General features: G+C 30.0%; 1 protein-coding gene across 2 annotated transcripts; it reads left to right on the top strand.

The window, feature by feature from the left end:
* Window positions 1-2,529: 2,529 nt before the first annotated feature.
* On the top strand, window positions 2,530-10,623 carry LOC145196817 (protein white-like). 2 transcript variants are annotated; one of them, XM_090084945.1, is made up of 20 exons: window positions 2,530-3,165; window positions 3,367-3,550; window positions 3,769-3,817; window positions 3,931-4,117; window positions 4,279-4,350; window positions 4,439-4,537; window positions 4,724-4,890; window positions 5,213-5,284; window positions 5,446-5,548; window positions 5,686-5,742; window positions 5,936-5,970; window positions 6,167-6,272; window positions 6,497-6,637; window positions 6,771-6,863; window positions 6,956-7,013; window positions 7,205-7,282; window positions 7,463-7,568; window positions 7,810-7,910; window positions 9,951-10,024; window positions 10,239-10,623. In XM_090084945.1, the coding sequence occupies exons 1-20, from the start codon at window positions 2,968-2,970 to the stop codon at window positions 10,338-10,340; spliced, it is 2,082 nt and encodes a 693-aa protein (XP_089941071.1). In that variant the 5' UTR covers window positions 2,530-2,967; the 3' UTR covers window positions 10,341-10,623. The 2 variants fall into 2 exon arrangements, with proteins under 2 accessions (XP_089941071.1, XP_089941072.1); XM_090084946.1 differs by having other exon boundaries at window positions 10,181-10,385.
* The last annotated feature ends 11,999 nt before the right edge of the window (window positions 10,624-22,622 follow it).

Raw genomic sequence — 22,622 nt, 5'->3', positions numbered from 1 at the left:
GTATAATACAAAATATCAACTAGTTTTGTAGATACCAAGAGTACAACTGTTTCATGTCCTGGGAACTACTCCATCTACAATATTGCTCTAGACTTCCAGTTTATGAATATTATAGAATTTTCTTTTTTTATACTTAACAACAGATATATATATATATATATATATATATATATATATATATATATATATATATATATATATATATATATATATATATATATATATATATATATATATATATATATATATATATATATATATATAGAGAGAGAGAGAGAGAGAGAGAGAGAGAGAGAGAGAGAGAGAGAGAGTTAAGGATACATAACTTGTACATAAATGAATATAAATACAATAAAGAAAAAAAAAATTTGTCACCCAGCAAGCACACGACGTTGAAACAACGTTGATCAACGTCATTTCAACGTTGTTTCAACGTTGTTTCAACGTCGTGTGCTTACTGGGCAGAGTTTTAAAGAATTTAGCAATTTATGGCGAACCACAAGAATAACTAAGTATTTAATATTAACATAAGATGATTTACCAGCTATTATAGCTGGTAAATCATATTATATATCATATTATATATAGCTGAGCTATATACAAACTAAATTTTATTTGACTAAAACAAATTTTATCTAAAATAACTTTGTGGTTTTTATGACAAATGAAATAATATATGAAATATGAAGAACGAAAGCATGAAATATCTGGCCGCATTTTGCAAGATAATTATAAATTTAAATAACTTTTTAAAAGGTTTTGCTTTATCAAATGAACTATAAAAAAGCCCATTAGAAGATGCACCATCAAAAAAATAATGCATAGTAGAATATATATTATGGAGCTTATAGATAAATCGAGGAAAAAAATGGCAACATATCTGAAAAAATACGAAAAAAATATACAAAATTAAGGCTAGTGAATGAAGAACCAAGGAATTGAAAGAAACCTGATCATGACAAAAAATTTTATTTTACATTTCGCTATACTTTTTTTAGTCATTTTAAAACTTTACAGGTCTATTTTATCATTGACAGACTTTGTTTACACGAAAAAAGTTCCCAAATTTACAAATGTTCATCTTGAAAAAATGATAAACTCTGTTCCTGCCATCAACTAATTTCCTTTACCTTGGTGTGATTTGTTTAGTAATTTGTCAACGCGTGAAGTAATTACTTTATCCTGAACACTCTTATTAAACAAATACTATAAAAGTTTTAACTAATACCAGTTATTGATTTTTTTGTTGACAATTTAGAGTTTGTCGGAAACTCGCAAGACTCGCTGATTTCTGCGGCCTCTTTGATGTAAAATACTGAGTTGCACATCCATCTCTTATACGTCCATAGCTTGAAACAGTCAAAAATTGTCAGAATTGCCCAAAGGTAATTTTCGCAGAAATTCTTTTTTTCAGCTAACTTTTTTAGTCATTCTTATCTCCCATTTGTAATTGTGACGAGTATTCAGGAAAATATGTTTTTTGTTATTCTGACCTTTTTAAAAGGTTCGCAGTTTTGAAAAACGAGCTTGGAGTACTATCGAAAACGTATTTTTGACGATGCCCCTTTTTCAGTTTGTCTATTTTCTCAATGCAACAGAAAAATATGATCTTTTCTATTATGCTTAATAATATCATGGGGTATAAGATTTATTTACATTAGAACTTTTTTACTGTTTTTCTCAAAACACTAAAATAAAGTCGTGAATGCATACAGGTTACGAGATAAGTTAATATCTCACTTTTAAATAAGTTAACAAAAAGAATACCGCCAGAACCAAATGTTCCTTAGAAATCCTATAGAACTTCTATGGACCTTCGGGATTCTATAGGAGTCTAATAGAATTTCTTTTCGATTTTCATACAGTTTGTATACACTTTTGAAACAAAGTACTCGTTGTCCTGGGCTGTGACTGGTCAGACTATTCTTATTATAATGGTCTTTCTAAATGACGTACGAATTATTATAACCAAGCAATAATTCAACAGCCTTCAAAAGCACGTTTTATGCACGTGTGTGATGAAATTAAAAAAAAAACAAAACAGAAAACAATCATAAAATGACGCTCTCTGGTGTAATAAAAAAATTACATTTGTTATTATTATCATAAAATAACACATTTTTAGATATTTTCATAGTTCACCATCGTTTTTTATATTAATAACTGTTTTTAAAATTTTGTTTTCAATATTTATTATATACATACCATGCACTAAGTTTTATAGTCTTCTTATATTAAAATAAAATTGTATAAAGTAGGAATAAAATCAGCAAAAAAAACCTTTCATAATTTAAATGATGAATAGTATATACCAAAAATGTATTTATAGGTAATTTAAAAAAAAAAAAACTTTTTGTATTTTATTTACTTATAATACAGATTTATTTTTCTATCTCATTGTATGATGTCTAAAATAATTTGTATCAAATAAGTTTTTTGGAATTAAAAAATGATTGGTTGTTTTGAAAAATCCTTCTTTGTTTTTAATTATTTAAAATCCTAAAGCATTTATAGCTCTTTTTCCTCTTTAGAATTTATGTTAATTTATGTTGTGGAAAAAAGCTGGAATATCTTGTAAAGCAATTAAGAAGCATTATAAATAAAAGAATCAACTTTTTATCAAAGAGAAAATTGGTATAAAATTTTTCAACAATTGTTGTAATAAAAAAAACAAAGATTCCATCAATGGCACACAATTTAATGAACAAAAAAATAATTGTTTGCTTTTATCAACAGTCAAAGCTTATTTACATTTTTACATAAAAGAATCAAGCTTGATTATGATCTTTATGATTATAATAAATTACATTTCATTGTTTAAAATGAAGATATTGCTGCTTCTTAAGCTGCAAGCTAAAGTTATGAAATTTTAAAAACTGCTTATTAGGCTTTAATAGCTAGTTAGTACATCTGCCATTAGAGTTACTTGTTAAGATAAATTCTTGTTGACAAAGTAACTTTGATAAGATGGAGCAGGTCTCTAGTATAGAAAATATTCATTTTCAAAAGCAAGTTGAGAAGAGCACTCCACAACATGCTTTTATTGATGTTAATTTAGTATCTTCAGATGTTGTAAATAATAGAAATGTTTACGATAATTCAGATCAAGTTGTTTACTTTAATTCTCAAAATGTTGAAAGTGGGAGTTCTAGTTTTACCACAGAAGTATGCTTTATTAAATTTTTTTTTTTTTTTTGAATATTTCTAACTTTTTCTTCAAATTACAAAAACAATTTGTATTTTGTCTGATGATTGTAGAAAAACATGAAATCATTAGTAATAAAGTACAAACATACCCAGTTATGTGTAATTATGTAGACATACTAATATGTATGCATAAACTTGTATTAGCAATTATATATTTAGCAAAGTGGTATTCCTCCTCCACCCTATGAGATTGAGGTTATCAAGAATGAAAAGAAGGCAGGTGTTCGTTTATCTTGGAATAACCTTAGTGTTACAACAATTCCTAAAGTTTCAGCTGTACAGAGGGTTTTATCTAAAAAAATATCATCATTGGAGAATAAAGGGAAAAATCTAATAAAATCAAGTTAGTTTTTAATAATAATTTAAATTTGTAAAAGTTGTTCCTTTTATTAAAGTTATTTGGAAAAGTTATAAGTATATATATGTATATATAGGTGAAAAGTTATAGGTAATTTTTTAAAAGATTTTTTAAAATAATAGTTTGTAAATAGTTTATAAAAATTTTATTAAATATTTAACACACACACACACAAAAATCAAATATAAATACTTTTTCTCTAGTAAATGGGACTGCTGAACCATCAAGTTTATTAGCAATTATGGGTGCTAGGTATTTCAAATCTCAGTTGAGAACAAAAAAGATGTTAAATTTTTGGTAACACAATTTTTTATGGCAATTATACTTACATAGCAAACTATAACATTACAATATTTATGTTTTAGTGGAGCTGGAAAAACTACTTTTTTAAATGTTCTCTCTCGTCAAAATGTAAAAAATCTAAGCATTAAAGGTGAAGTCCTTGTTAACAATAAAAGCATTCGCAACAAGATTAAAAATATATCTGCATATGTTCAACAAGAAGAATTGTTCATTGGAACACTGACTGTCAGAGAGCACCTTCTCTTTCAGGTAAATTTTTCATTTTCTTAAATTTCTTTCCTCTTTTTTTGTAAAATCATTTTTTTCAAATAGAAATTTTATCAACAACTTCTTTTTTAATAGCACTAAAAATTTTGATATTTCTATTTTAAAGTTGTTGATATGTGTTTTGACTACTTTCCTGTTCCCAGGCATATCTAAGAATGTCAGAAAAATTCACTATGAAAGAAAAAGAAAAAAGGGTTGATGAAGTGATAGCACAGGTATTTACAAATTTTAATCTTGAGTTATTAAACTAAAACCTTAATAATTAAATTGCTTTACAATTTTCTTTTTAAACTATTTTTGCAGCTTGGTCTTGCAAAATGTCAAAACACAATCATTGGTGTTCCTGGAAGAATTCGTGGAATTTCTGGTGGAGAGAATAAAAGACTTTCTTTTGCTTCAGAAGTAATTTTGAGATAATATTTTAACATAAATAAAAATCTTCTTTTGTAAAGTGTTTATAAGTTTAAATAATATTCTGTTTTTGTTTATTATTTACTTACAGTTTTATTTTTCAATATTTTACTATATTATCCCTCATTAACAAAATATTTTTTGTTTTGAGACAACCTAGTTCTCTTATCAAATTAGATAATCACTGATCCTAGACTTCTATTTGTTGATGAACCAACATCAGGACTGGATTCATTTATGGCAGAAAATGTGATAACATGTCTGCAAAAGATTGCTAGAGAAGGAACAACAATTATTGCTACAATTCATCAACCTTCTTCTGAAGTTTTCCTTTTGTTTGATAGGTGAGTCTTTTTTTTAATGCAAAAAGTAACAATTCTTTTTATGATTGATTTTACATATATTTTGGTTCTGCATTTTTGTACTTTATTGAACAGCTTTTTTTGTATATATATTTTTTATGTTGTAAAAACTACTCAAATTACAGCTTAATCGCAATTATAAACAAATTTTTTTAAATAAAATTAATCATATTGTTTCTAAAAATAAGAATTTTTTGATCATATGGTATTTAGTAATAAGGATCTTTTTTTCATAAGTATTTTTACGATTATATACATTATTTAAATTTCTTTTTAAAATGACTTTGATTTTAACAATATTTAGATTACTGTTGTTATCTGAAGGTCGCACTGCATTTTTAGGATTTAGAAATGACGCCATAACTTTTTTTGAAAGGTTAAACTTGTATTTTGTTTCTTAAATTTTTCTTTTTAATTTGGATTTATTTTTTACATATTTCTTGCATTTATCTTATTTGCATTTATCCTTAAATAAAGAAACCAAATGATGTAAGGGATTAAATTGCATTTAATTCTAATGACTAATATAACATATAGAGTAAACTATCCATGTCCAGCCAATTATAACCCTGCTGATCATTATGTCCATACATTGGCAGTTGTACCTGGGCAGGAGGAGGAGTGCAAAGCAAAGTGTAATGTGAGTTCTTTTGAGATTGATTTGGATGCTTGCATTACATTTCTTTCAATAATTTAACTTGTTTTTTTTTTAAAATAAATCATTTCAGTAAGTTAATGTGATTGTTAACTTTTTTTATTTTGTATTTTATATTTTAGTCAATATGCGATGCATTTGAGTCATATAACAAGTTCACTCCAATTGAATCTCAGACAGTGTGTATTTATTATTAGTTTTTAAATCCATATCTTATGTTGTTATTGTTGTTTGTATGACGAGCTTGAACTGTTGCTTAAAAGTTCAAAGTTGTAATTATAAAACATAAGTTTCAACTTTAGTTTACCAAAAAACTCTATTAGGTGAGTTGAATATTAATATTTCATTTAAAATTATATTTTTTTCTTCCAGACAATTAGTACAGAAGATAATGATACAGGACAAAAGTAAAATGAGATTCTTTCTGAATTTGTTTGTCATTTCCTTAGTTCAGACAAATATACAGTTTTTTTCTCTTAATTATTTTTAGGAAATCATTTTTAAGAGGTTTATTTTGTTCAATGAAAAAATAAAACAATTGATTTTTTAGGCACAACAATTTATTTTTATTATCTTTTTTTAAACATTTTTACTTTATTTCAGATACAAAGTGGGGTTTGTTAGCCAATTGCGTACAACCCTTTGGCGCTCTTGGGTTTCTAATTTAAGAGAACCTTATATTACAAAGATTCGATTGATGCAAAATATAGTATAATTCAATATGGTTTATTCATTTAAAAAATCTTTTTGAAACAGAACTTCTATTATTAAAGTTTTAATTCTCCTATTTATTTGCTTTTTTTTTTCATTTTCTTATTATCCATTTTTTTCCCCATCCCTGAAATTACATCTCACATCATTTTAGTTTTACTTCCAGTTGAAATAATTCAAAGGGATTTTTTTTCCACAAACTAATATACTCCTTGCTTCTAGGTTATTGCACTAATTGCTGGTCTTGTTTATCTGCGTGTAGGAGATTCAAAAAATAATGTAGACAAAGTTGCAAATATCAATGGTGCCATCTTCTTTACAGTTACTTCAATGTCATTTGGTTCAATAACAGGCTCGCTCTTTGTAATGCTAAATTTTTTTTTTTATCTGCAAATAGATTTTTGATTTTTTAAAATAACTTTAAAAAGGTTTTTGATAAACATTATATTATTTAGTAGCATTGTGTTTTCTGAATACATTTTCATTACCATGTCAGGTATTTCCAGCAGAAATACCAGTGTTTTTAAAGGAACACAAGCTTGGAATGTATAGAACTGATGTATACTTCCTTTCTAAAATGCTGGCTGAAGTAAGATTAGCAATTAATTTGCTTTGTAAAACCATGTTCATGTTTTTAATAAATATTAAATATGAATAATTTACTGTAATTTTTTGTTTTAGTTCCCTTCATATTTAGTTGGACCACTTCTTTATTCAATAATTTATTACTTTATGGTTGGTAGGTGGATTTTTGTAATTTGAATTTCAAATTGTTTTTGCACAAAGACTTTTTTAAAAAATGTTTTTTTTTTCTGTGTACAACTTTATAAGAAAAGTTTTAGTAAAGTTATAAATTTTTAAAATTGTAATATTTTAAATCAGGTGCCATATCTTTTTAAAAGAAGATGATTTTCTCATTTTTATTTTCAGGTTATCGTCAAACTGCTGCTGCATTTTTCCTTTCTCTTGCTATTTTGGAAATTTTAACTCAGTGTGCCTTGTCATTTGGTAAGTTATAACCTGTTGCTTAAAAAATGATTTAAGAAAAAATTTAACTTTTCACTTTTTTAAAATAGTTTTTTAAGATGAAGTTTTGTTGTTTTTTTGTTTTTTTTTATAAAAAAAAAAAAAAAAAAAAGGAAATGGTAAAAGTATTTTAGATTGTAATATGAAAAATATCTTTAAAAGGTTACTTAATCTCTGCCATGTCTCCATCTGTACAAGTTGCTACAGGAGTTGGGCCTCCATTGATTATGCCATTTATGCTGTTTGGGGGTTTTTTTCTGAAAGACAAGTATGTTACCTGAATTATTTTTTGCAATTTATCAAAAAAATCTTCTTTTTTTGATATACTTTTAAATTTTTTTTTCTCTTAGTAAGTTTTTTTTGTGGAGTAGTTTTCTCAAATGATCATCAAATACTTATTACCTAAAAAACCATGTGCTCACCTTTTATGTGTTGGCAATTTATTTGTTGCATTGTCAAATTAATTTTAAAATTGTTATACATCAACATTATGTTCTTTACTGTTAAAGATCGATTCCTGTTTATTTCATTTGGTTGAAATGGCTTTCTTGGTTTAAATATGCTGCTGAATGTCTTCAAATTATTCAGTGGAAAGATTATACTGGGCTAAGTAAGGCATAACCCTTTATGTAAATTTTTATGTAAATTCTATCTTTCTATTTTACTAATGCTTAATGGCTGTCAACTTAAAAAATGGCGCAACCACAAAATTTGCTAACTTTTTATCAACAACCTATTGAGTAGGGGCCATTCAGAGCAAGTTCTAAAATCTCCAGTTTGTTGCAATAATTTTCAGCACTTAGAAACCGAATCTATTAAATAACCAAAACGTTGCCACTTAGTGAAATCTATGACTGAGCTTAAAAGATTTAATTTATCACATAAAAAATATTAAAAAAAAGACTACAAGGTTACTAAATTAAACTACAAGGTGACTCAAAAAATTCTTAATTGTCCTGATAAGCAAAACGAAAATACCAAAAACAAGGAACTAAAAAATGATATTCTGTTTAAACATAAAAAGATGCTTAATTTAAGGAAATTAAGATTAAAAGATTGTTTTGCACAAATCAGCATCTGGCAAACAATCATGTAAACTGTTTATGTAACCGAAAATACCTCAATCAAACCAAAACACCTTCCAATCGAGCATTACTAAGCAATACTAAAGTGGAACATAAAGAAAAGATCCACAGCTACATATGATATAAAAGACTTTAGAGGCAAAAAATTGTGCATAACCATTTGAGTCTTGAAAGGAAAAAAGAGCGTAGTTGCTAGACAAATAATGGTGCTTTACCTATATATATATATATATATATATATATATATATATATATATATATATATATATATATATATATATATATATATATATATATATATATATATATATATAGGTAAAGCACAATTATTTGTATATATATATATATATATAGGGGAGACCGATGCTAGTTGTCTACAGGGGTAAGTTGACACACTGCATTTAACTTTGAAATTTTCCATCAGAAATGTCCAAAATTCACATGGAAACTTCCCACTTAACTAATTTATCTTTCAGTGTAGTATCAGGGCTATAAGCGTATGCGCATAGAAGTTATAGCGATTTTTGTATTTTTTTACTAAGTTTGTAATTTTTGTAGCTATATTACTTTTTCAATTTTAAAAAGCAATAGCATTAGCTACAAGTAAGTCGAATAGATTTAGGTGTTATATGGTTCACTCTAACCAGTCACATTTTGTGTTTCTCAAAATTTTGCGTTTTTGGGGATTTATAAGCCATTTTGTGAGCAAAAAGCTTTTGGGGTTAGTTGGCACAATAGTTGTGGGGCTAGTTGGCAACATGTGCCAACTTACAACTTTTTGCATTAGTTGTAAATTCACTTAAGTTATGTAACACTACAGATCTACAGACATAAGAAATTATAAAAGAAAAGTAGACAGGCTTGTAAGTTCTAAAAATGTTACAAAAATGCTGTTGATGCTTTTTTTGTAGAAGGAAAGTCTATTTGATCGACTTAAGGGCAATAAAAGTTAATGTCAAAAAATATTGTTGGATAAAAATGATCAAGAGTTTTCATAAAAAAGATGCGCTTGAAATATATGCTTAATGGTGCTAAACTTGTCTCTTTTTATATAGTGAGCCAACTTACCCTGAGAGTATAGGCAACTTACCCCGGGCCAGGGTAAGTTGGCACATTTCTTTTTTGGAGACCCTTTTTGGCCCACCAATTTTTATTATTTTTTTTTTTGACACTTGAACATGCTTGACAAATTCATATTCTTTTGAACTGCAATTTGATATCCTCAAAAAAGTTCACCCAGGAATGCGCAGAGCTCAAAAACTAAAACTTTAGCCAACTAGCCCGGTTTCCCCTATATAGTATTGTAGAAATTATGTTGATATTTCCAGTAAGAGTGCTCAATACAGCGTAGAATAAGTAGAGCGAACATATTATTGTTATTATACAAACTAAATAATTAGTTTGGTTTATTTAACATTACTTAAAGTTATATTGCATAACTTTAAGTAATGTAATATAAACCAAGCTAATTATTTAGTTTATATAATAACAATAATAATATATATACACTTTTTATACTTAACATTTATTTGGCTTATTAAAAAAGGGATTTCTTTGCTTCTTAGACCAATGTCCACCTGACCTTCCCGGTTGCTTAAATAACGGCAATGAAGTTCTCAAAGTTAATGGCTACACTGTAGTAAGTTTTCTTAACCTAATACACAAATATAGAACGTTAATTGCTCTGTTTTTGATTTCTACTTTTCATTCGACTTCGTTTGAAAAGTTTCTGCCCAAAATGGAATGTTATTTATCAGTTCTGGCACTAATATCTTGTCTCTTGTATTTTTCCTAGAACATCGCCTTGCTTTGCTGAAATCATGCACCCCATTTTCCTTTTATTTGTTTTTCAGGATCACTTTGGTCGTAACATAGGCCTTATGTTTGCGTTGATTGCAGGTTTCCGTATTTTTGCTTTTCTTTTTGTGCTGTTGCGTGCCCACAGAGCGAAATAAGCAACAACTTTAACGAAATACAAACATTACATGTAAATAAAGAAATTAAATTACAAATGAGCAAAAGGATGCTTTGTCATCTTTTAAAATTTGTTTTGCAAGTTTGACATTGTATTAATAATTTTTTGTGCTTTAAAGTAGATTTAAGTAAAACTTTTTAAACACAATTTTGATTATTTACCAATTTTGATTTCTATTGTAACTTATATATAATAAATATTGAATACTTTTCTTTATTTTGATATGTATTTTGTATACCAATAAATAATTTTTTCACGTTAAATTCTTTCATTATTAGTTACTTTACTTATGTAGATGCTATCAGTGCCGTAGGAACGATTGCAACGGCTGTCTCCCTTTTCCTCCCCTAAAAAACCAATCAAACAAATTTTTCTTCTCCTCCCCCCCTCCCCCTCCTAAAATACCAATCGATTGGCTCACACCCATCGGCAGAAGAAAAGAATTACTCTGGCAAGCTCCAGAAAAACCCTTTGGTGGGAGCAATTTTGACACTTTCCTGATCTCAAAACTATAAAAACTGAAATCATCCATCACCGTCCGTGAAAGAAATTTCATTTTTAAATTTATGCTTTATAAAAAACAGCAAATGACAGCATTAAAAGTTTTTGGCATTTTTACAGCCGCAGTAACCTTAGATTTTCATATTAAAAACAATTAAAAACATATAATCAGGTTAGAGAAACTAATTAGAATATAAAACTGCAAATAATTTCATTTTTACTAAATCTAAGAATGAGCAATTATTAATGATCTACATTGCTCTTTTGTTACGCTAACTTTAGGTATTCAGTATAAAATTTTGCGATCATTAATTGAATATTGTTTGTAACTTCCATGCTGTAATTTAACCAAAATTAAAAAATAATTTTTAATTTTGAAACTATATAACTTTTATCAAATCCAAGAAACAGCAATTATCATTTTTAAATTTGTGCTGTTACTCAAATTTTGAATTGCGCACTAAAAAATCTACATTTCAGTATTGTTATGGAATAATTTTTTAAAAGAATAGTTTTTTCAGTTTCTAAACCTAAATTGAAGCAAAAGAATGCCAAATCAAGCCAAATCACACGATGACTGCAGAAAAACCGTCTGTTTTCTCTGCATGAGAAAGAGCTCAAGGTATTGTGTTATTTTTTCCTTTTTTTTTAATAATTTGATTTATTTATAAAACATTTATTTCTTCATTTGAATATTTAACATAAAATTCTTTTGATATACATTATCTGATGAGCTTTATGTATTGTTTTCAGAGTTCTCACAAAATCTATGATGGATGATGTGTTGAGCATACTTTCATCAAGTCTTGATTTTGCTGACAACAGAGTGCCTCTTGGAATATGCGATACTTGCCGAATAACCATAGGAAAGAAGAAGAATGAAGCAGAAGTCAATTTACCACCTCTTTTTGACTTCACATCTGTCAAAGTTCGACCTTCAACAAGAGACAACAACTGTGACTGCCTAATCTGCCAGATTGGTCGAATGAAAGTTTTTCAAAAGCACCCACTTGAAGATCAAGAAAAATTGGAAACAGGCCAAACTCAAAGAAGATGCTCAGACTGCCTCTCCATTATTGGAAGAGGCATCTCACACAACTGTAACACATTTACATTTCGAGAAAATATGAGACAACTAGCCATCACGGATTCTAAAGTCTCTGAGCAAATTGCATCCACTATTGTTGCAGCCAAAAAATCCTCTCCACATGGGACAATCAGACTGTCTCATGCAGGTGGTGGTCGCCCCCTACCACTAACTAAAGGTGATTTAAGTATCTTTCAATTAGTGAAACATAAGTCAACTGAGTGAGACAATTGCTTTTTGCTAGAGTTAAAAAAATTTAATGGCATTATTATGAATGTAATACAATCAAGACAATAATGTGATGTAATGATAACTTTCAGGTTCATTAAAAACAAAGACTCTTTGGTGATGGTCCTATCTTGAGCACTCAGGATCTTGTGCAAGTGCAAGTTAACACAGGCCTGTCAAACACAAACATGAAGAAGTTTGCATCAACCATCCATCACGTGTCCAAGGGTCAGATTTTGGAGCCTAACTTTCATGAAAAATTTTGTGATGCAGGAAAACAACTCAAAGATCATTTTATCCAAACAAAAATTCAGGTCAGTAATGATAAGTTGCAGAAACGCCAACAAATTGTTGTGCATTGCAAAGATCTTGCAGATCTCCTCAATGATGTTCTGTTGAGAAGACAAATCTATTCATCACACATTGTAAAGCTTGGCCTTGATGGTGGTGGTGGTTTCTTGAAAGTAAGTTTGGGCATTCAAGAGGCAGAGCAGAGCATGGAGGCAGGGTCACCACCAAACAAGAAAACTTTAGCCACACCAACTGCTAGGGACAGTGGAGTCAAGAAGCAGCTGCCAGTTGCAATTGCTGAGGATGTGCATGAAAATTACAGTAATATTCAAAAGATCCTCAATCTTCTTGTAATCGAGAAAGTTGACCTCCTTCTCTCAACAGATTTGAAGTTAGCCAACATTGTTTGCGGCCTTCAGTCACATGCCAGCATTCACCCTTGCACATGGTGTGATGCCTCTCACAAGAATTTAGCCCAATGTGGCACCCCTCGAACATTTGGCTCTTTGAGACGATGCTTTGAGGATTTCAATGCAAATGGTCAGGATTTGAAGAAAGCTAAGCTATTCAAAAATGTTGTCAACCTGCCACTTCTAAATGTACCAGACAGCACACTTGTCTTGGACGTCATTCCACCAATGGAACTTCACCTACTTCTGGGTGTTGTAAACCATCTTTACAACATTCTAAGGGAGTCTTGGCCAAAAGTCTCAGCTTGGCTAAATGATCTACATATCAAACCACAGCCTTTTCATGGTGGGCAGTTTGCTGGCAATGAATGCAAGAAAATGCTGAAGAATGTGGATCTTCTTCAGAGAATGGCAAAACAAGGTAGCGCATTTGACATCTTTGATACAATTGACACACTGCAAAAATTTGATTCTGTGGTTTCTGCATGCTTTGGAAACAAATTGGAACCTGACTATGTAAAAAGAATTGATAAATTTCACACTGCATACTTGTCTCTGACAAGAGGAAGAATCACTCCAAAGGTTCATGCAGTATTTTTCCACGTGAAAGAGTTCATTGAAAAACAAAGGGAACCACTAGGAAAATACAGTGAACAGGCAGTAGAGGCTATGCACCACAACTTCAAATTACACTGGAGTAGATACAAAAGGCCAATTGATCATCCTGAATATGGGAAGTGGCTAGAAACCTGTTTGGTTGACTACAACAGCAAAAGCTTGTAAGAAAGAGAAAAGTATGAATACTAGAAAATAGTGCACATTTTCTAATGCTTCAATGAGAAAAACTGCTTTTTTCACTCTTGGATAACTTGTTGAGTAAAAGCTGTAGAACTCAACCATAACTTAAGGATCATTGATGAAACTATCAAAGATGCAATTTTCCGTTGTAGTTTCTTCTGATTTTGCAGATTATTTTATAGCAACTATTGAATATCTTTTGTTTTAGAAAAAAATAGTGTTTAAAAACTTGATTTGTTATATAATCTTTTGCAATTTTTTGTTAAACAGTTACCTTTTGTGTTTTTTATGCCAATCTAGAATAAAGAATATTTATAATACTGTAAAAATGCCAATAAATATTGAATGCTGTCATTTTCAATTTTTTAAGAATAAGCAAAATTTTAAACACACTTTTCTTCTGCGGACGGCGATAGATGATTTCAGTTTTTATAGTTTTGAGATCAGGAAAATGTCAAAATTGCTCCCACCAAAGGGTTTTTCTGGAGCTTGCCAGAGTAATTCTTTTCTTCTGCCAATGGGTGTGGGCTCGATAACAAAGACTGCTCGGGTACGAAGTTTAGAAGGTAAGTTACCTTCTAAGCTACGTGCCGACGCGGATGAGCAGGCTCTGCTACGTAGTTAAAACTATAGCCGTACACTTAGACACGGATATGTGCGTTGTTTAACTATAAATTATTGGTTGATTTATTTCTAACGCGCACCCGTTTTTTCCTCAAAAAGAATGTTAATGCGTATCTTTGGTTTGAAATACATTGATTTAATTATGTAAAATTATTTTATGAAATATAGAAAATAATCAAATGCAAAAAATACTAAATCTGCTAATCAAAATTACACGTGCTCATCCTGTGACAATGAGGAGGAGATTGCACGTTGTACAAAAGTAAGTGTGGAATAAATAAAACAAGTACAACTATGATACAACCATGATGAGCTATGATTATAGACGAAAACAGCAGTATTCTTCTATAAACAGCTGTAGGAAATCTTCTTTGTATAGATGACAAATTCTGGGCGAAGTTGAGTGTTTTATAGCGGTAGTGAACATATATTATAAAATATCTCACTTAATATCGATAAAAAGCTCCCTAAAATTTTACCAGATGCGTCAAACACCCAATAATTTTACCAGATGTGTCGAGCCATTTTACGTCATGTCATTATGTGATCCAAGACGCTTACGAAATTATACAATGTTATGGTATGGAAACTACTTTTGCAAGCAACGTCATCGAAAGGCAAGTTTTTTTTATTGCTGTTAAATCGGATATTTCGGGTTTTCCCTTCCCTTTATTTAAAAGTCAATGACTTTGTTTCCAGGAAAATAAAAGTTGCTGCATTTCTTCGAGCATTAAAACGTTTTAACTCTGAAGCAAGTTTCACTTAAAACCTCACCTAATAGTTCATTCAAACCAATTTTATTCAAATTAATAGAATACTGTATGGTAAGTATCTACAATTCCTATAAGAGAAATTGTATCCAAAATATTTGTAAGACAAGTGAAACAATCTTTTGCATCAGTTTTTTATTATGGAAAATTTAATGGTTAAAACAGTTATTAACTTGTAAGCCATGGTTAAAGTTTTTTTTACTCTACTTAGATAAATCAAAAATTTGCCATTAGCGAAACATATTGGCTTTAATTTTATGGCGATTAACATTTAACAAGTGAAAATTATCCCCCCCTCCCCATTTTTAATTAACTAAGTTGGAATCCTTTACATTTAAAAACTGTTTTACATCAATCTCAGCGAAGTGTTTCATACACGTTAGATTACCATTTCAAATATGTAAGTAATTCTTTAATTGTTATATAACTATCTTAACATACAAATAGTTATATCAAAATCAACCAAACATTTACTTAAATTTATTTACGTTATTAAAATTTACACTTTAAAAGTAGGTTGGATGATTAGCGCATTAGTGAGCGAGACAACAAAAACTAAAAATAACATAGGCAAAGAGTTCTGAAAAAAGTGACCAGAAAAATTAATGATTATTTAAAAACAACTGCTGATGTAAGTTTCTTTCTGAAAAATGAGTCACTCCATGTCAAAACAGCCAAAAGGCTTTAATATATTTTTTTAACTGATACGAGTCATTACAGTGCAAATGCACTTGAAAACTTTCTTTCAGAAGTGACAGATTAGGCTGGGATAGCCAGAATCTGCCTAGCAAGTCTTGCAAGCATAGAATATTTGCCTGCATTGCCCCTCCAAAAGTCAAAAACATTCACTGTTTTTTGGCTGGTGCATCACCAAAGTATTTGTCTACCTCATTTATTATGTTTTCTTATGCAGTTGATTTTCCTCCTTTGTTGGTATATGTTGCTTCATACCTTTGTGTGTGAAGACTGTCCAACAAAGTAGCCATCAAACTGTTAGCATTCAAAAAGTCTGCGTTCTCTATGTTTTAGGATGAGGTTTTAGGTGTTGTGGGTTGCAGCGTGGGGTCTCTGTCAACAAGGTTCTTCAGTGTGTTCACAAAGGTGTACCTCGCAAGGTAAAAACGGTCCAGTCTTTCTGTCATTGCTCCTTTTGCTTGGGGATCCAAGAAATGGGTCACAGTGTACTGTGACCCATTTCTTGGATCACAGTATGGAAGTGTATCTGTACAATTCCATAATGTGGAAATCTTCTATTAATCTCTAGCAAAAAACAGTTTGTCACTTCTTGGATTAAGGGATCCTTCAGCAATTTTTGAGTTGTCGCAAGTCCTAGCTTTATTTTAAAAAGCATGGTTCAACCTTGTGGATAGTTACTGGCAGAAACAGAGTTTGAAAATGCTTCAAATATCTTTAAAATTCTAATGACGGATTTGACTTTGTTAATCTCAGATTCGCCTGGCATCAATTTTTTCAATTCTGAGACAGATATGTCACCATTAGGACCAACTATTAGCTGCATGGCTGGAAGAAGCGCAATTATTGATTCCAACTGGGCGAAGTCTGAATTCCAGCCCGTCGGACAGTTCTGTACCAATATAGTTTTTGTCATTTTAGGGGCCTTTACTTTGTTGCCAAGATCAATCCTCTTCCCTGAGTTGTTAAAAAAGTTTACCAAACCCGTCATCTTTTTGTGAAGTTCCTTGCATCGTGGGCATAAACATTTTCTTCTCCTTATCTTTTGCAGCTAGTGAACACGTAATAATCAAGTGGATCTTATGGTCGACGCACCACATATTGGTGTTAATGTCACTATTTAGTTTTACTCCCTTTTGAATGTTTGCGGCGCCGTCTTTAACAATGGTCCACCTCACTGTTTTGGGATTCAATATCTGATATCTTGACACTGATGTTATTCACCGTATGGTCCTCTGGAGAACATTTCATTACGAAAAGGAATCTTCTCAGGCGGAAGTTTTTGTCTTAACATTAGATACCTGGAGATAACAGAAAAATGCTTTGTTCTGGTACTCCAGATATCTAATGTTAAGACAAAAACTTCAAGCCCATCATTTTCTGCATATGATAAGCCAATAATTAATTTTTCATGAACTTAAAGATTTTTAGAATTGCTCTGCAACTCAGTGAATGAGCTAAAATTTCCGGTTCTTCTCTTGGCTTTTTGGTCGGTGATTGTTGTGGTTCAGATGGTCCAACTAGTGATTCAGAATCATTAGAATCCACCTCAAAAGTGTCATTAGCCCTCATTCTATCTACATCCTTTCTTTCCAATTCCGTGAACAGATCTGCATATTTGCGCAAAACAGTTGTGTGTGTGTGTGTGTGTGTGTGTGTGTGTGTGTGTGTGTGTGTGTGTGTGTGTGTGTGTGTGTGTGTGTGTGTGTGTGTGTGTGTATAATTTTACAGAAAAGGCCTTAAAATAGACATAAATTATTAAAGAAAATACCTTAAAATAGTCATAAATAAAAATATATGGAAATTGCACGAGATATCAGATTTTATTACTCGATTAGCGAGTAGTTCCGAATAAGAGTTGTTCGAATGATCGGGTAATTAAAGTGGGTAGCTTATTAAGTAAAAAAAAAATCAATTAAAAAATATTTTTTTTTACTTTTATATTTAAGAGATGATAGTACAGTTTAAAAAAAAAACGGTTGAGAATTAAGTATTAATTCCACCTACTCCATGTAAGTATTAATTTATAATTAATTAAAAATTAATACTTACATGCTGTAGGAGGAACAGTTAAATAGAAATAAAAGTGATACTAAAAGAATTGAAACAAAATTAAATTTAAAAAAGTGCAATAAAAAAAATAAATAAATAACGAAAATACCCGATCGTCCGAAAATTTTAGTCGATGATCGGGCAAATAAATCGGGTATTTTATTACCCGATTTTGGGTACTTCGGGTAATACCCAACCCAATAGGGTAACAGGTACCTAAACTTATTAAAATTGTCCGTCTACGGGTATCCTCAGGTCCCTTGATAGGGTTTTTGCTCCCTACTGTCCATGGTTGAACGAAACGGGCAACGTTTGACAATAAAAATCGATGTTAAAAATTTTGAAATGGAGAAAAAGCATTTATTGTGAATCTTCTGTAATTAAATGAATGCTCATTTTATGTTGCATAAGTTATTAAACAAATACAAACCGCACCACACCCTGATTTAGAAATTAAAGTCATGTAGCTAAATTTTAAAATTTTAAACTTAAAATTTCTTTTTATTAACAAGAAATCCTTGAATTATTTGTTACAGAAAAAAAAAATTAAGATTCAATTTTCAAACTTACTTTCGTTTACATACTTCTAACAACTGCAAAATTTTTAAGTTCTGTTTATTAAGTGGACAATAACATTATGTTTATTAAATAACAAATAACCTTCTGTTTGTTCAGTAACCTACTCATTTCTTAGAAAAACCAGAATTCAGACATTTTATCATAAAGGGGAAAATGTGCCTAAATAGCATACTTAACATTTTTAACATAAATTATAGACATAATAAAGAAGGACGAGCATGTCACTGTATACAACGCTCCAATGACGTCACACTATTAACATAGTAATCAACTTAGATTTCTTTTTTTTGTTGTTTTTTATCATCAGCAAAATAAAGGCCATTAAAAAAGTTTTATTCAAAAGTAACAAAACAAAGCCAAAAAACAAAGCTGGCTGGACTTTTTATTCGAAAGAATTTGGCTTAATTTTAAACAACAACAAAAACTGATTCATCTATTTGGAGAAAACGTTATACATTGTTAATACTATGGTCTGGAAGGCATCAATTGTTGATGTTATATTTTCATCTGTTGGCGTTTTTTTGAACGGGCTAGGTTTGTTTATTTTAATGAATGCGAAGAATTCAAGAATGGATGTAACTCAATGGTATATTATAACAAATCTCTGCGTTTTTGATTTTTGTTCCTGTGTCATTCTCACTGTCACTGAGACCCTTTTTTTTTTACGCATAGAATACCTGTCGGTTACAGATATCTTTGCTAATATTTTCATGTCAGGGTTCTATGGTGCAACATTTTGGCTAGTATTCGACAGATATTTGTATATGAGATTGAACATAAAGTATGTCATTTACTGGTCAAAAAAAAAAACAAGACTTGCGACAATAATATTATGGAGTTTCGGCATACTGAGTGGATGTTTGTTGTGGCTTTTTGCAGAGTGGATGTTTTTTGTGGCTTTTTTCAGAATTCTCATTCTATGCCATCCTTGTCGGATTAGATACAATCATTGTTCTATTTTCGGTCTTTGTGTACGGTAGAGCAATTAAACTGTCCAGAAAAATGACAAAAATAACTCACTGCACCCAACTTCGCAAACCTGTCTTTAAAGGAGTGTTACTCTCAGCAATTATCTTGTCGGCATACGTAATTTTAGTCGCAGTTCCTGATATCATTATAATCAGTACTTTTTCCAAGTATGAATCGTGGAGCATATCAGCATTCACTTATTTTAACGTAAGTTGCATTGTTGCGATGTGGATCGATGCTCTCGTTTATATATTTGCTTGTCCCCAAAATCGTAGTTTACTAAAAAAGGCATTCAGAAAGTTGCAGACCAGTAACCATGATGGTACTCGCCAACCAATAAGCGTCTCGACTTTTATTCAATCTATTTCAACAATTAACTTAAACAGCAATCGATAGCGTTGTTTAATGTAAAATAATTTTATTTAATGGAAACGTTTCTTAAAACGTTTTTTATGCATGGATGAAGTTGCTTTGCATGGATGAAGTTTAAAAATTTACGTAAACCATTGTTTATGTAAATATCTTTTCAGTAGGAATTTCTTTGGAAGCTGTCAGCTTTTATATATAAAAAAAAAACATTAAAGGACATTAATGAGACTTTATAACCAATATCACTGCGCCGCTCCTGAATAACTCTTTTTAAATATTATATTCATTCACTGTGTTTAAGCATTTTTAGTTGATTGGTTTTATACAAAAAATGGAATGGTTATTATACTGCTATTCTACCATTGCATACAGCAGGGACTAACTATTATTACAAAATTTGAACTATTATAATAAAATTTGAAAATTTGTAAATTTAAGAAAAAATTCTTTTTTATGCATAATCAAATTATAATTAAATCAAACCAAATTATAATTAAATCAAATCAAATATTTAATTTCATGAGAAACAAAAAACAATTTTGCAAAATTATTTTTCGTTTGATTTTATTTGAAATTCTATGCTGCGAAACGAACCTACGTAGCTCTGTAGAATACAGGTATAATGTTTGTGAATCGGTCTCAGGACTTTCTGCTTTTAAATTTTCATTTGAGACTAAGTTTTAACTATTAACTGTTTTTTTATAAACTACCAATATGGAAGCTACAGGGGAAAACTGTTTTTTTCTGTAGTCTTCATATTCATAATTTATAACCGTCAAGGCATATTTTTTTAAGCAAAAAAAAGCGAGTGCCGATTTTTTGCCGTCTATGTTTATTGCACTTAGTAGTGCTGGCTGCATGGTTTCAAACTTTTTAAGCCGATAAAAAATTCCTCACTTAATAAAATTATCATCTTGTTTCTCCAGCTTTCCTCAATTTGGAAGAATTCAAGTTGATACTTCCAGAACAGGCTAAATATTCGTGAATTGGATGATTGCACTATATTGTTTGTACTGCTAGTATATTGTTTGTACTGTTGGAGATTCAAATGGGAAAAAGGATGTTAAGGAAAAATTAAAATCCAAGACCCGTCACCTGTTTTACAAAAGACACTGCCTGTTTTGTTCAGGAGAAATTTTAACATTTGTAAAATATTTTGTTTTTAAAGAATATTGAGTTTACACTACATCATGTTATGTTTATTGAAAGTTCAAAGTTTATACCGTCAATTATTTGTACCGCAGTTAATGATTGTAAAACATTTTAAAAAATATGTTAAAAAGTAATGGCATCTTAGTGCTGCGATGAATGTCTTGTAACTTATAGAGAGTTTAATTTGGAAACCTTTTGAAATGAAAATAAAAATGTTGATAAGAATATATTGAAACCTGGGCTCTGCAGTTTGCATTTGTGGATACGTAGCATGGAATGGGTCTTCAATACTGCTTATAAACTCCCAGCAGTGAATTAAGGAAGAAACATTCCAGCAAAGAACAGCGAAGACTTTAATGAAAACAAAAATGAATTGCTGGACTTATTATAAATAAAATTAAAGATAAGGGTTTCTTTTGTTAGGAAGACAAGTAGAACATTCAATGTTGCACAAAATTTTAAATATGGATCCCAGTATGATAAAACTATTTAGAAACCTTCTCATATCAATGAGCAGGTCCCTAAACAATATGTTCAGCACAACCACGAAACTGGATTTAAAAGATTTCAAGCAGAAATCTGAGCGTGCGTTTACACTTATTTCTAGTAATCCGTCCATTCCATAATCTGTACATAGGATGGTAGTTAATTGTGTTTATTTTGTTAATTGTTTTAAGTATCCAATTGGTTCGTTTCTGAGAATAAAGAAACAAGGCCATAGAATTAAGAAACAAGGCCAACAAAAGTCCACAAGTTATTCATGCACCTTTAACTTCTTTTGCTAAAGATACTAGGGATGCAGCTAATTATCTATTAATGGCATCTGACATTTACCTGTACTGCAAAGTATATAAACAAGATGCATAAAGTATAAAAGCAAAAATAAAAATGATAATTCAGCTGATAATTTAAGGTAAAAATTGCATTTATTTTTAAATTTTGTTATTTAATGGGAAAATTTGCTGCAGCGTAGAAAGAAGTCAAGAAAAGAAATCAAGAACATTAAACCATATTGAACAGCTATAGTTGATCATTCTGCACTGAAAAAGGAGTCGAACTCCTGAAAATTTTATTTTACTTTTATTTATAATAAAATAAAAATTAAACTTAAATATTAGTTAAAAAGAGAAATAACATAAGTAGGAAACAAAAAATTCTTGCAGCCCCGAAAATAAAATTGATATTGATAAACTGATGTATAGTAGATATACAGACCTAAATTTTTTAATATTAGTTGTCGGTATTTGATTTTTTTAAATAAAAAACTGGGTTAGTCTTAATAAACCGGAAAAAAAATGAAAACGCTATTGAAGAAAACCCGATCATTTTGTAAATATTAAGGGGTCTACGTATCGTCTCATTTCCATATCGTTATAATATCGATATGATGTCGGAAAAAAAAAAGTGTCATCGGAATGTTTACGACGTAATATCGTTATAAAAGTTCTAACCGGTATTGTAGTTAGTTTAAATCTCGGTATATACCGGAGCTCTAGTCGTTCCGATGATTTTTTTTTTCCGATATCATATCGGAATATTAACGATATGGAAATGAAACGATACGCAGACCTTTCGTAAATATGTATCAGACAATAATATGCTCGTTTTTACATTTTGACTTAAAACTAAAAAATGCCATTAAAGCAATTAATTGACATATGCCTAGTATATACTAATAGCAAAGTTAAAAAATTGTTTTTAAACATGCTCATGTAAAATTACTCATTTTAAATTGCTAA

The sequence above is a fragment of the Hydra viridissima genome, unplaced genomic scaffold, assembly GCF_058129835.1.
Source record: "Hydra viridissima isolate aposymbiotic clone 2 unplaced genomic scaffold, HvirCarnegie_v1 scaffold_4, whole genome shotgun sequence".
Classification (NCBI taxonomy): Eukaryota; Metazoa; Cnidaria; class Hydrozoa; order Anthoathecata; family Hydridae; genus Hydra; species Hydra viridissima.
The sequence above is the reverse complement of the archived record's forward strand: the minus strand, read 5'-3'. Positions and strand labels throughout refer to the sequence as shown.

What these genes read in the sequence shown, in the direction of transcription:
- LOC145196817 (XM_090084945.1), top strand. Translation starts at nt 2,968, where the DNA reads ATGGAGCAGGTCTCTAGTATAGAAAATATTCATTTTCAAAAGCAAGTT. An exon ending in GAAAAATCTAATAAAATCAA is followed by an intron (nt 3,551 to 3,768) that starts GTTAGTTTTTAA and finishes CTTTTTCTCTAG; the next exon opens with TAAATGGGACTGCTGAACCA. An exon ending in GAAAGATTATACTGGGCTAA is followed by an intron (nt 7,911 to 9,950) that starts GTAAGGCATAAC and finishes TTTGCTTCTTAG; the next exon opens with ACCAATGTCCACCTGACCTT.